The 14,214-nt window shown below is 38.3% G+C and overlaps 1 protein-coding gene and 1 long non-coding RNA gene across 8 annotated transcripts in view; both read right to left on the reverse strand.

Annotated features, from left to right (window-relative positions):
* LOC591902 (protein Hook homolog 3) overlaps positions 1-14,214 on the reverse strand; it is a 49,129-nt gene that overhangs the window by 18,809 nt on the left and 16,106 nt on the right. For 4 of the 5 annotated variants that reach the window (XM_030996398.1, XM_030996397.1, XM_030996394.1 and 1 more), the window contains exons 5-7: positions 12,187-12,389; positions 11,865-11,959; positions 10,730-10,874 (exon numbers count right to left, since the gene is read on the reverse strand). In XM_030996398.1, the coding sequence (XP_030852258.1) occupies positions 10,730-10,874; positions 11,865-11,959; positions 12,187-12,389 (443 nt within the window). Of the gene's footprint in view, positions 1-10,729; positions 10,875-11,093; positions 11,143-11,864; positions 11,960-12,186; positions 12,390-14,214 lie in introns of all 5 variants that reach the window. The other variant, XM_030996396.1, reaches the window with a different exon arrangement.
* LOC115928677 lies at positions 1,388-9,272 on the reverse strand. 3 transcript variants are annotated; one of them, XR_004066163.1, is made up of 5 exons: positions 9,219-9,272; positions 7,007-7,282; positions 4,334-4,395; positions 3,168-3,308; positions 1,388-2,711 (listed from the first exon to the last, which is right to left on the reverse strand). It is a non-coding gene; the product is annotated as an uncharacterized LOC115928677 (long non-coding RNA). The 3 variants fall into 3 exon arrangements; XR_004066165.1 differs by lacking the exon at positions 4,334-4,395; XR_004066164.1 differs by lacking the exon at positions 3,168-3,308.

Genomic DNA, 14,214 nt, shown 5'->3' on the forward strand with positions numbered 1-14,214 from the left:
GTCAGTTTTATAAAAGTTTGAGGCGATTTAGTGCTAACGCCCTTCTGCTTAACGCATTATTGCGCATCTTCTTTCATGCTAAAGGGCGCAAGCCGCGTAACGCCCTTCTGCTTTGAGTAAAATAGATACGCTTCGGCGCGTAAAGCTTATAAAAGGGCGTAACGCGCATGGTGTAGCCCGGATGGAGCGTGTTGTCATTCAGACTTTCTGAAATAAAAAACAGACGCATGCAATTGTTTGTGATGATAAAATATCAAATTTGATTTTTCGTTTGCTTTTGTTTTAGCATTAACTAATAGTATTAGGTTATGCTTTACGGATTTCGCTTCCAATATTTACAAAAAACTCATTAAATTTATCAGCAATTTATTTTAAATCATAATGTATCACGACAATTTATTGACTATTATGCAAGGGTAATTCTTAATGTATTAACCAAGTACATCGCTTATAATATCCAAGGTATTTTTCATGTTTCCTTAAACCTATTTGGAATTTCAAATAGTAATAATTACTTTATGCTGATTTCCGGAATGTATTCCCATGATTTCGAACTCTATTATATTTCCTCTTATTCGTATCTCTATACAAAGAGGTCAATATATTCAAAGAGTAATAGAGTAAAAAATAAAATTACACTGATCACATCACTCTGCCCCATCCTGATATTTATCTTTAATCCTTCACAGGATGCAGGAAAAAATTAATGCATTAATTTGTTACAGAATGCCCTTTATGTCTACAACTGTATACTGTACGTTGTGCTTCATATGTGATTTAAGTTTGATTGGATATTGTTGTCAATGATCAAAAGTATATTTGTATACTTTTTTGGGGGGGGGGGCACACCAAGCACTATGTACAATTTCTTCTCAATTCTTTCTCTTTCTGTCTCTCTCTCTCTCTCATGCAAACAAGAACATCCCCTCACTCTCTCTCTCTCTCTATTTCTATCGATCTCTCTGTCTATCTCTCTTTTTCTTTCTCCATTAAACACATCTCATAATCGTTTGTTACCCCTCTTTTGCAGTTGCGTGTCTATCTTCTTGTCGCATTAGTCATTTCCATTCTAGTACATTACTCTCTCGGACACATTTTTCCCATGAACAAATGTAACTATATAAGAATAAACGCAAAATAGCACAAAGCAATCAAATGTTAAGATGAACACTTCCGTCATGGTTATGACTGAATTTATTTCTTTGCAATATAACTGGAATCCTTTTTGTACAGTTCATTTTACAATTCCATGTACAATCATTCAAAATTGATCAATCATAATGAATCATGATTAAATATAAAAATTGGAACTTATCTGTAGCACATGCTCATGGCAGAAAGAACAACATGGTAGCTCTCAAAAGAAAGTTTTGTATTCTGTGTTGAATCTGTTCTAGCTCTAGTGAGCTTTTGTAGCATAGTTTTAAAAACTGTGCAGTAAGTTTACAAAAGAGAAAATACTTGAACAATATATCAGCATTATCAAAGGCAAATAAACAAAATTGTATGACAATAAGTGAAACTGTAGCACATGTTCATGGCAGAAATTACAACATGGTAGCTCTTAAAAGAACTTTGTGTATTCTGCAGTTAACGTACTGTGCAGTAAGTTAACAAAAGAGAAAATACTTCAAAAATATTTCAGCATTATCAAAGGGGATACAAAAAAGTATGACAATAAGTGAAACTGTAGCAGCTGTTGGGATCTGCAATACGTTTCCTGGCTCTCTTATTCTGTATTAGAATAAAAAATATAAAAGTGGTGGACAAAATATTAGTTTAACATATTCATGCTTTGAACTGTACAGAGTGCAAAATTCTATAAAAGTAAAAGTACTGGTGAAGGATGAAGGAGTCAACACTGCAGCAAGTCAATGTAAATGACTGTAACCTTGCAATATGACTGGCATGCTTCTCTCCTTTTGCTTCTCCTCTCTTGCCTTGATTTAATGAACCAATACATTCACTCTCTCCCCTACCCCACCTTTAAACCCAGCCATCATCAAGAAATAAGGGAGTGAAAGAGAGAGAGAGAGAAAGAGAGATGGGAGGAGAAAGAAGAGAATTGCAGTACGTCTGCATGGTCATTTATCCCAGAACCCCTCCATCAGAGGGAAGCAGAGCAATTATTCCATTTACTCTGTCTAAAGAGATGTACACCAGCCATTTTCTGGTACAACAAAAATACATTTATCTTTTTCAAAGAAAATTCTCCACTCCCTGGGCAGAATTTGTAACAGGCAACCATTTTAAAGCTTCAGACTTTTACCTCACATTGTTCAGGACGTTCTCCAATATCTCTGTGTAGAAGCCACTCTCTGTAAAGTACACAAGAATAAACTTTATGACATAGAAATGTAAAACCCATTTTTGAAGTAAATATTGTAGGAGAAATAAATGGTTCAAAAGTTAGCTTAAGAGGTTGTTGTTTTGATTAATGAATATTGTAGAGGTGTCTGCAACAGCATAATTCCAACAAACTGACTTATAATTCCTAAAGACAATGCCCACTGTAAACTACAAACTCAAATTGGTGACATTTGAGACATTAATATTTTTCAGTACTACCTTCACTGTCTGCTTGGATAACTTGAAACTATGTCAACTGTCTCCTGCACTTCGATTGCTAAGGGAACAACCGTCATCAATTCCAGAACTGTGTCGATCGCTGGATGATCTTCTGAAAACCTCTCCGGAATTTGAAGTAGATGCTATGGTAGTAAAAATATGTAAAGCCAGGAATAATATTATAAAGAGAGCACTGTACTATTTTGTAATATAGTTAGCATGATACCTTCATCTTTCAGCTTTGCCGCAGTCAAAACTTAAATATACCGGTACCCATAATCAGGGGAGTGCCACTTACATTCTTTTTTGAGAACTTTTTGAACATATCCTGAAATTGTCATGGCAGCAATGACTTTAAAGTTAACGGTTTTATTGTTTTTGTGATTTTAAACAATTATCAGGGGGGGAGGGGCAGATACTTTTAACTATTGCAACATCTTCAAAAAATGCAAGCAAACTAGCAGAAACAGCTTAAGGAATAATGTAGCAATTATCATGGATTTATAACTTCTTTTTGACCATATCAATACTGTATAAGGGCTTTACGATAATTTATAAGGCATTTTTAGTGAAATCAACATAACGCTAGTTTAACTTACAGCATAGTTATTGTGGTTTGCACATGGGTCTTCCTCTTTGAAGTGGTGTTCACACAGGGAAACAAGACACTGGGAGCATGTACTAAACACTTCATGTAAACATATGAAATGTTGACACATTTGAACTTCAATGAGGCATGTCTATGAATAAAAAGAGAACGTTACAAAAATATAGAAAACAAAGAAAAACTTGAATATCACTTCATCAACTATCTCATTCTGGTATATTAATAGGCCTAAATAACTAATATCATCGGTGGGGTGACAAAACCTTGTATCTCAAAAATCATGAATTTTCAGGAGAGCGAAAAAACTTTCCTGTCTCAACAAATTTACCGCTGTGACACCGTCTTTTCTTTTTAAAACTGGAATATTTATACAATTTGTAATGTCATTGTTGAAATACAGTAAAATAATAGTTTTTATATTTAAAAGTGAGTTACAAGGTTTTTGCGTTTATCTACATTGAGATACAAGTTTTTAGTTTTTATTCAAATTGAGATACGAGTTCTTACTTTCAACTCTGAATGAGTTACGAGTATTTGGTTGAATAAGTTACGAGGATTTTAATACACTAACTTCGGTACTGTTAGGCCGTGTGTGAGTTACGAGAAAAAGGGATTACGTATCTTATGTTACGAGGTTTTGTCAGTGCAGCTTCAAAGGGGGTTAAAGTTACGAGGTTTAGTTTAAGGGTGTTTGTGTGGAATTTGTAAAAAAACAGAGAAGGCGTTCCATGGATTTATCAGGTGGTGTCGTAGGCCATTAGGTACACAAATTGACATACAAGGTTTTGTCACCCCACTGACGATATATTTAACTTTACTACATTGAAAATTTGATGAAAACTATTTTTAAAAATGACACTTACTGCATATGAATAAAAGCTAACAATGATCATCAAATAATTTTGGAAAGTATGTAAGCCAACAATGTTTCTTCGTGACATTACTTTTCATTGCTTTACATCTCCATCATAAAGCCTACCGACACTCGGTTGATCTCGTATAGGTCCATGATGTACAATGAAAATTGTTCAGAAATATTCATTTAGAAATCATGATACTGTATAGCATTTCAGTTCAATGATTGCTGTCATATTGTTATCAAACCAAACAGAATAGTATGTAGGCCAACACTGTTTCATCAATAGTATCATACATTACCTGTCATTGTGACCCGACATCTCCAAAGTCAAGCCTTGGTTGATCTGGTAGAGGTCCATGGTCTACAATGAAAATGATTCAGAAATATTCATTTAGAAATCATTATACTGTCAGGGGCATCGCTAGACCTTCTTCAGTGGGGGGGGGGGGGGGGTGTAGAGGCCAACGATTACTGACAAAACTAGCCACCAATTACCGACAAAATTAAATGTCCCAATATCTACAAATTTAACCCTATAAACCTGGGGTCAAAATCTAAATTGTTTTTCATATGAACTATCTATAGTACTTGTGTATGCGCAAATGGTCATTTTCCTCGACGACATAAATATACGAATTATTTTGTCAACTAATTTGGTGGTCACATCCCGCCGTACTTGCAAGTGCGTGCTGTCTACGTGCAAAAACGTGTGCAAAATTTGGGTATCGGTACGTGGTGAGTACCGCCTCCGTACGGATTTGGGAGCACGCAGACACACCGTAGCACTTTTTAGGGAGGGGCGGTAGTGGGCAAGCGTATCATTTTTAATTGGGGGTGGGTGATACGCCTTAGAAAGCTTAGACGTTTCCTTAAATTATTAAGAAAATATGACAATTTATTGTACCATCCTCGACTGTTAATCCGTGTCTGAATTCAGTTTCTCCACCTTTCGCGGAAGCATTGACGTTTCATTAAATAATGAGAAAAGCAGACGATTCGGTGTACTGTTCTCGACTCTTAATCCTTATCTGAATTCAGTTCTCCCCCTCCCGCACGAAGCGCCAAAGTTTTGATGTTTCATTTAATTATTAGAGAAAGTAGACGATTCGTTGATATGCTCGACTCTTAATCCGTGTTTGAATGAAGTTTCCCCCTCTCGCGTGAAGCTTGGTAGTTTTGAAGTTTCATTAAATTATTAGAGAAAGAAGACGAATAGTTGGGCGTTTTTTACTCTTAATAAGCCCTAATTGTCTGAATTCAGTTTCCTCCTTTAACGCGAAGCGCGAAAGCTTTGACATTTCCTTAAATTAATAGAGAAAGCAGACGATTTGTTGTACCCGGCGTTTGCGACTCTTAATCCTTATCTGAATTCAGTTTTCCCCTCTCGCGTGAAGCGCGGAAGCTTAGACGTTCCCTTAAATTATTCGAGAAAACAGACGATTAGTTGTACCGTTTTCGACTCTTAATAAGCCCTATTTGTCTGAATTCAGTTTCCCCCTCTTGCGCAAAGCGCGGAAGCTTTGAAGTTTCCTTTAATTTTTAGAGAAAGCAGATGATTTGTTGTACCGTTTTCTACTCTTTATAAGCCCTATTTGTCTGAATTCAGTTTCCCACTCTCGCGCGAAGCTTTGACATTTCCTTAAAGACCGTCAATACTACTGGGCCAGAAGGGATTAGACCACACAGCGAGGTCACTGAGAGGTGGCTATTTCATTAACTCTCAACTAACATAAGAAAAAGAGGATCATGGGGGACCAACGGGCACCAATTGGGGAAGTTTTCTATAAAGAGGGAGCAAGTAGCTACAGGTAGGACAGTGGGGCTTAACATTATTAGATAAAGCAGACAATTTGTTGTACCGTTCACGACTCTTAACCCTAATTTGTCTGAAATCAGTTTCCCTCCTCCTGCGCTTTCGCGCGGAAGTTTTGACGTTTCCTTAAATTATGAGAAAAGCAGACGATTCGTTGTACTATTCTCGACTCTTAATCCTTTTCTAAATTCGGTTGTCCCCCTCCCGCGCAAATCGCGGAAGCTTAGACGTTTCCTTAAATTATTAGATAAAGAGGACGATTCGTTCTACCGTTCTCGACTCGTCTAAATTAAGTTTTCCCTCTCGCGCAAAGCGCAGAATTTTTGGCGTTTCATCAAAATATAGAGAAAGGAAGACGATTCGTTGTACTATTGCTGACTCTTTATCCTTGTTTGAATTTAGTTTCCCCGAAAATTTTAAACCTCTGATTTCTTTAGCTGATATTATAGGAAAGTGAAACTTCTAGAAAATACAAGTTTTGTAGTCGTAGTCACTCTCGAAGTCATCGCAGCGGATAAAAAGTCACATTTCGTAGGGAAAAAAACTTGTAGCCGACCGACAATATAAACCTCACCGACTTCAAACTTCTGCATTGATATAGTACATGAGGATCGAGCAAGAATACCGACACAGCTGACCCGACACAGTAACATATTTACTCGTGTCTTTCTTGCTCCCTCGACGAGACGACTCCACCCAACAACCCCCTCTCTCTTTTACTCCCACTCCTCCTCTCTCAGGCTCTTACCTCCCCTCTCTCTCCTCTCTTTCACCCGCGTTTCTTTTGTTTCCCCCTTTTTTGTTTGTTTCTGTCTTCTCCTTCTTTTCTCTTTTTTCCTCTCCTCCCTCTTTTTCTTTTTCTCTTTCTTTCTTCTCTTTTTTTCCCTTTCTTTCCTCTCTTTTCCTTTTCTTGTTTTTCTTTTCTTTCCCTCACTTTTTTCCCCTCCCACTTTTCTCTTTTTTCACGAGGGCAGCGCAATTTTACCGACAATATCCTGACAGGTGGGGGGGGGGGGGTGTCGTGTCCCCCCCCCCCCCTTTGGAGACGCCCCTGGATACTGTATAGCATTTCAGTTCAATGATTGCTGTCATATTGTTATCAAACCAAACAGAATAGTATGTAGGCCAACACTGTTTCATCAATAGTATCATACATTACCTGTCATTCTGACACCGACACCGACATCTCCAACGTCAAGCCTTGGTTGATCTGGTATGCTGTCATCATCACTTTCCTCAGACTCATCATCCACTGACAGGACAACTCCCTCCCATCTCCTGCCTTTCCAAGGCATGAAGACTTTTGTCCCTTTTATTGGAATACAGGGACATTGAATATGTCTCCATACACTACCACGTTTTTTGGAGCCATCTTTTTTCCACTGAACAAGCAATTCTCTTGTTGGCTCCATGCTGCAGCCTACCTGTGCAAATCCTGACAAAGTGAGGGAAACAAAAGGGTTACATTAATTTTGACTGAAAGTAGATCTAATCCAACTTACAAGCTACTTTACAATTGACCGTCCCCAATACTTGTAGCGGAAAGTAGAAACTTGAGTTCTAGACATGCAACTATCATTTGAGATTGCCCTTGATTAAATTTGAACAAAGCCACTAAAAGACAAAGGTATCAAAATTCAAACCATTCTCCTTTCATATCTGTAGACTACTATCATTTTTGCAAATTTAATTTGAACAATAAAAAGTATTAGACCTCTAGAGTCTAGAATCTGCTTGCACTGTTGCAATTGGTATAATAATACCTGAATACGGTATACTACTAACAATCTGGCATTTATTTAACTAATTTTGTAGATCTACGCTAAGCTAGACCGAAAGCTTCAGTCTCTATAATCGTCGGTTGTTCCACTGAGACTACGTCTGGCTCCACTAGACCTCCGGTTATAGAGACTGAACGACTGCCTATGCCAGCCTGTGTTGAACTTATTCCGCTAGATTTTAGCCGCTAGGCCCCTCCCACAAACTTGCCACGGCCGTATTGTTATGCCCCCAAAATCCCCCAAAATGTCATTTTACCTCGTTCATTTCCAATTTTAAATTAGGCCTAGGCTATAATACATCGGTTCCATTTACTAACTTGATTGATATAATCCGTTTAATGGTCCCTTTTAAGGAAATTATCGGTCAAAATCGACATCCATGTTGAAAATCTTGCAAGCCGTGTTAAACTCTCGCTGCCGTCAATCTCATCCCTTCTAGTCTACGCCGAAGGCAAAATGATTATGAAGGAAAAACTGTGCGCCATCTACACGTTCGTAATGGCGTTATCACAGTTTTTCCTTCATAATCATTTTGCCTTCGGCGTAGACTAGAAAGGATGAGATTGACGGCAGCGAGAGTTTAACACGGCTTGCAAGATTTTCAACATGGATGTCGATTTTTACCGATAATTTCCTTAAAAGGGACCATTAAACGGATTATATCAATGAAGTTAGTAAGTGGAACCGATGTATTATAGCCTAGGCCTAATTTAAAATTGGAAATGAACGAGGTAAAATGACATTTTGGGGGATTTTGGGGGCATAACAATACGGCCGTGGCAAGTTTGTGGGAGGGGCCTAGCGGCTAAAATCTAGCGGAATAAGTTCAACATAGGCTGGCATAGGCGATCGTTCAGTCTCTATAACCGGAGGTCTAGTGGAGCCAGACGTAGTCTCAGTGGAACAACCGACGATTATAGAGACTGAAGCTTTCGGTCTAACGCTAAGCATGCTTTCAAATTTCAATCCGTACCACTGTCTTTACAAATTGTTGTCTTGTCTCGTCTTTCCATGAGCGAAAAAACAGTGAAATGATTATCACGGCACATAGATCTATAGATTGACGACTACTCCTACATACTGTACATGTATCTTGATCTAACTGAACAACCTCACACAAACAACATCACATCCCGCACCCAACTCTACCGGAACTGACGTTTTCCCTCGGGACAGCTAGTATTAGTAACTGCGTGGAACGCACTTTCAAAAATCACCTTGACTTGGGGCTTGATGCTAGTTGCTAGACCTAGATCTACTTCATATTTGGAGGCCTTCAACTTCAAGGGAGCGCTTCCATTGCAACCCACTCCAGCAAAGCATAGAGTCAATGCCACTCAACATCCACCCCAGCACAGAGAGTCAATGATAATGCGTAATGACTCTACTTGCCCGTGATACCATATAAATCAATACATGGGGCAACGTATTAATTATCATCATTATACATCGCATTTTTACCCGATAAAATCAAAATATTCTAACGATCCTAATCATAATGTAATCAGTGTGACCAATTATATCAAATCTTCCAGATAATTTGACATTTACAACACGTTATTTAAAAGAAGAAGCAGTTATTTTGCTTACCACAGGCCTAGCAGACGTCAGCTTCGCGATAACGCCCTTCTGCTTTGATCAAAAGTTACGCTCGCGCCTAATATACAAAGGGCGTAGAGGGCTTACGCCCTTCTGCTTAGCGCGATATCTGACAGTTTGTGCTAACGCCCTTTTACTATTGTCGATTACGTAATCATTTACTTCGTTTTATGCCATCTCGATCACATCATTTGAAAGAGCTTTGAAAACTCTATTAAATGACATGAAATATCAAAAATCGATTTTTGACCTGAAATTCGAGCTAACGCCCTTCTGCCAGCCGTGCGACGATATGCTCAATTAGATGAAACAAAAGTCGTCTCGTTCATATCACTGTCACAAGTATGCCCATCAATATCGCATCCAAAAGACATCAGGTTTTAATGACTTGGTCATGAAGCATGCATCCCTACAGCATCTTATGAATAAAATAATCCATTAGGACTAACAAGGTGAAAGGAGCAGATGGCAGGACGTTACAGTCCAATGACAATGACAAGGCTTCTAAACAGTGACCACGAAGATGAGGCAAGCAATTCAGCTACATGTCTATTCATTCTATCAAAACAAATGAACCTTACTTATACACTTATACACTTATACACCCACAATCCCTCATTGAAATGCAAAACACAAATTTTCATTAGAAAACAAAATCACTTCAAAAAATCTATCCCAAATGTCCTCATTAAAGCATTTTGGTACATACCAATTGAAAAAAATAGCTAATTAAAAGATGTTTGCTTAAACCAGTATATAAGTCTAGTCATAACTCCTCACAAAGGTCAACAGTTCAAGGTTGAGATTCAATTCAAATTTTGTGAATCTGGACCACTCTTGAAGTTTCCAGATTAACATTGTACCGTGCACATGTTCATGCCATAACAGGCATGGAAGATTTACCTTATGAGTACAGAAAAAATTTGTAAATAATCACCGAAATTGAAGTAAAAGACTGTCACTTAGAAAAAGGGGAGCAGACTCTTATAAAGCATTTTGATTAATCTGAATCAAATTTGACTCTCATTCCCATCCCCAATCAACTGCAAGTCATTATACAAATGAATTGAAAATGGGCAATCCAACTTTCAATCACTTCATTTTAATCATATCAGGACAATTATCCCCTGGTCAATCATCCCCCGGAAAATAACCCCCCATAAAATTACCCCCCCCCCCCACCAAGGACAACCAACCCTGAGGACAATTACCCCCAATCCCTAAAATAAAAATTACCCCCTAGGACAATTCCCCCATCCCACCATTCATTAAAGGGGAAGTCTACCGTGATAATAAGTTTTTAATACAAGCAGATTTTTTTTTTTTTTTTTTTTTTTTTTTTTTTTTGGGGGGGGGGGGGGTTATTATAAACAAAAAAACATTGGGGGGGGGGGGGTACTTTGCCGGGAGGTGATTGCCCAGGGGGTTGTTGTCCTAGAACCCATATTGATTGCAACTCTTTAACAATCATGACCCAGAAGAGATTAGAAATCTTGTTTTACCTTGTGTACCAGCTCCATGTTCTCTCTCTGCAGCATGTCCACCTTGATAGTGTAGTCATCTCTGGTGCCCTCTATGCGATACATCTCCTCCTGCAGATGATCACATGTGGCCTGAAGCTGTTGATATCTCCTTCCCGCTGGAGTGCTGTATCGATAAACAATGGAACAAGTATTAATGCTTGAAGGACATAGATCCTAGAGCTCTTTATGCCATACATCTCCTCCTGGAGGTGATCACATGTAGCCAGGAGCTGTTGATATCTCCTTCCTGCTGGAGTGCTGTATCGATAAACAATGAATCAAGTATTAATGCTTGGAGGACATAGATCCTAAAGCTCTCCATATGATCCATCTCCTCCTGCAGGTGATCACATGTAGCCTGGAGCTGTTGATATCTCCTTCCTGCTGGAGTGCTGTATCGATAAACAAAGAATCAAGTATTAATGCTTGAAGGACTTAGATCCTGGAGCTCTCCATATGATCCATCTCCTCCTGGAGTTGATCTACTGTAGCATGGAAGGGGAAGAAGGAGAAGAAGGAGAAGGAGAAGAAGGAGGAGAAGGAGGAGAAGGAGAAGAAGGAGGAGGAAAAGGAGGAGGAGAAGAAGAAGGAGAAGAAGGAGAAGAAGGAGAAGAAGGAGAAGGAGGAGAAGGAGAAGGAGGAGAAGAAGGAGAAGAAGGAGAAGGAGAAGGAGGAGAAGGAGAAAGAGGAGAAGGAGGAGGAGGAGGAGAAGGAGGAGAAGGAGGGGAGGAGAAGAAGGTGAAGGAGGAGAAGGACGGGAAGAAGGAGAAGAAGGAGAAGGAGGGGAAGGATAAGAAGGATAAGAAGGAGAAGGACGGGAAGAAGGAGAAGAAGGAGAAGGAGAAAAAGGAGAGGAGGGGAAGGAGGAGGACAAGGTTGGAAGTGAGAAGAACAAAACACAGAGAGAATGGGAAGAGAAGAAGGGAGAATGAATGAGAAGAAGGAGAAATAAATGGTATGTAAAGAAGGAGAAGACGAATAAGGAGAAAACGAAAATCACAGAAAGTGCAAGAAACATATGAAATGCAGATGAATATGGGGATCAGATTATGGCAAAATGAAGAGGAAAAGAAGCATACTTGATATAAAATGATAATAAGTATATGATTCCTACCTTGGGTCTCCAAATGTATCTCCATGGTCCAGCTTGAGTGTGAGGTGTTCATTCTCAGCTTGTAGAGCATTCTTCTCCTCCAATAACGATGCAACCTACAAACACAAGTAAAAATAGATGTACATTTTAAAGCTGGTTTGTTTCTTTGTTTTTGTTTGTTTGTTTAGTTTGTGTTTTTTTGTTTGGGTGCCAATCATTTATATGTAACTAGTGTTAAACATTTAGTAAAAAACTTTGAGTGATTCTGTAAGGTTTATTTCCCTATCAAGACAACAAGAATCAACGATTTACATGAAATGCAAAAATTATCGCGTCTACTAACCTGATGGTCTAGTTCATGACACCTCTGCAAGGCCTCATCCTTCTCCTCAGTCGTCCTCTTGAGTTGACCTTCGACATGTGCTAAGGCTTCTTGAGGTGGCGGCGGCGAGGTGGATGCAATCTCCTTCGTCATGAGCTCTTGTATAGCCTCCATGACCACTTGCTGGACGGACTCCTCTAAACCCATGATAGTGCTGATGTATTCTGTATATTAAAGAGATAGAGTCATATATATATATGAAAGACAGTTGAATGTACCTTTTTATTTTCTCACTGCAAAAGTTTTAATTTTAAAGAGCATATGCATGTATATATATGCCAAAATAGTCCCCCCCCCCCCCCCCAGAATCCAAACACCATTTGAAACATTCCTGTAAAAAAAAAATTAAGTAGTAATTCATTTAAGGAGATTTCCCTAACATACTGTATTAGGAAATTTAGAAAAGAAATTCTCTTCCATACTCTAACAGCCATTCATCTGTGAATTAGATGTAAATACTTATACAGGTTCAATTGTACATGTTAAGTGAAAGACCACAAAGGTCAATTGCACTCTCAATTGTTTGTTAACAAAACAAAATAGCATGAACATGTATGGTACAAAGCTTATGAAACCTGTTATCATATGGAATATCATTTTGAGTTACCGCTATACAGGTTAAAAAGTCATAATCTATTAACTTATTGCACTTGTTTGAGAGAGAAAGAGAGAGAGAGCTAGAAAGAGAGAAATAGGAAGAGAGAAAGTGAGGGGAGAGAGAGAGAAAGAGGGAGAGAGAGAAAGAGAGAGAGAAAAAGAAAGAGAGGGAGAGAGAAAAAGAAAGAGAAAGAGAGAGATGCATGTGGACTCAGGGGATTTCATTGATTCAGGAAGTAGAATCTTCCACAGGAAAAGAGGTCTGATTAGGTCATCAAATCAAATCTCTAATAATCAAATATCTCATCGGAATTACAGTACTACTTGAACATTTCTTGGTCCAGTTTATGAAAGAGGTGTGGATTCACATAAAACCTGATGCTTATTTTATAATTTTTTATAAATATCAATTGCAAATGTTTAATACATATTACAATCCAGGAAATATGTACCAGTAAAAATAGATCTGCAGTATCCTAAAATAAACTACAAGTAAGCATGCCACGTAGGATTTTTTTTCTTCTTCAAAGCAGGGACTTGGGATATCCCAAGTCCCTGTTCAAAGGTTGAACTTGAAGCACTGGTGAAAGTGATACAAAAATATGTACAGGATATGTTGGATGAGGAAGTTTAATGTAAATACCATATATTGTAGGACAATCAATGGAAGCACTTAAATGGGAAGTAATTTTAAGTACATTATCAGACCTCTTTAAATCTACATGTAATTATCAATTCATGTACATGTAGAATGTAAATATAATGCCATTCCATTTCTATATTTTCAGAAAATGAATGTCAAATACTGTACACATGCAAGTTTCATACTCATGTACGTGTATTAACATGTCAATGTTTAATAGTTACTGGCACCAGTTGTATAACAGACTGTAGATGTACTGTACAATCAAGTTGGGAGATAAATCTTTACGATAAAGATTAAAGGGCTCTACAGTGTACCGGTATGTACTGGTAGTCTGGTGTGATACATGTACATAAACAGTAAAACCTGTTTTAGTGACCACCTGTCTACAAAGACCACATTTTTGTTTCTCATTGAAACATGTACTAAATGAACCTGTACATGTACATGTACATAAAGACCACTTTTCTTGTCTCCCTTGGGTGGTCTTTATAGACAGGTTTCACTGTATATCAAACAGGCCTACTCATTACATGCCCGATGAACAATACAGTTTCAAGTGTCAATCTACATTTGATGCTCCTTGATTGTATCCCCTTACCATACTCCACAGTCAACTGATCCTAACGATTCTCCATTTGTGAACGGAGCATAACACTTGATTGAATACAGACAATTCACACATGTCCCTTTTCATCTACTGTAGGTGTGTAATACTAATAGAGCACAGGCTTTTCAATGGATCCATA

The sequence above is a fragment of the Strongylocentrotus purpuratus genome, unplaced genomic scaffold, assembly GCF_000002235.5.
Source record: "Strongylocentrotus purpuratus isolate Spur 01 unplaced genomic scaffold, Spur_5.0 spur5_scaffold_3, whole genome shotgun sequence".
NCBI classification, from domain to species: Eukaryota; Metazoa; Echinodermata; class Echinoidea; order Camarodonta; family Strongylocentrotidae; genus Strongylocentrotus; species Strongylocentrotus purpuratus.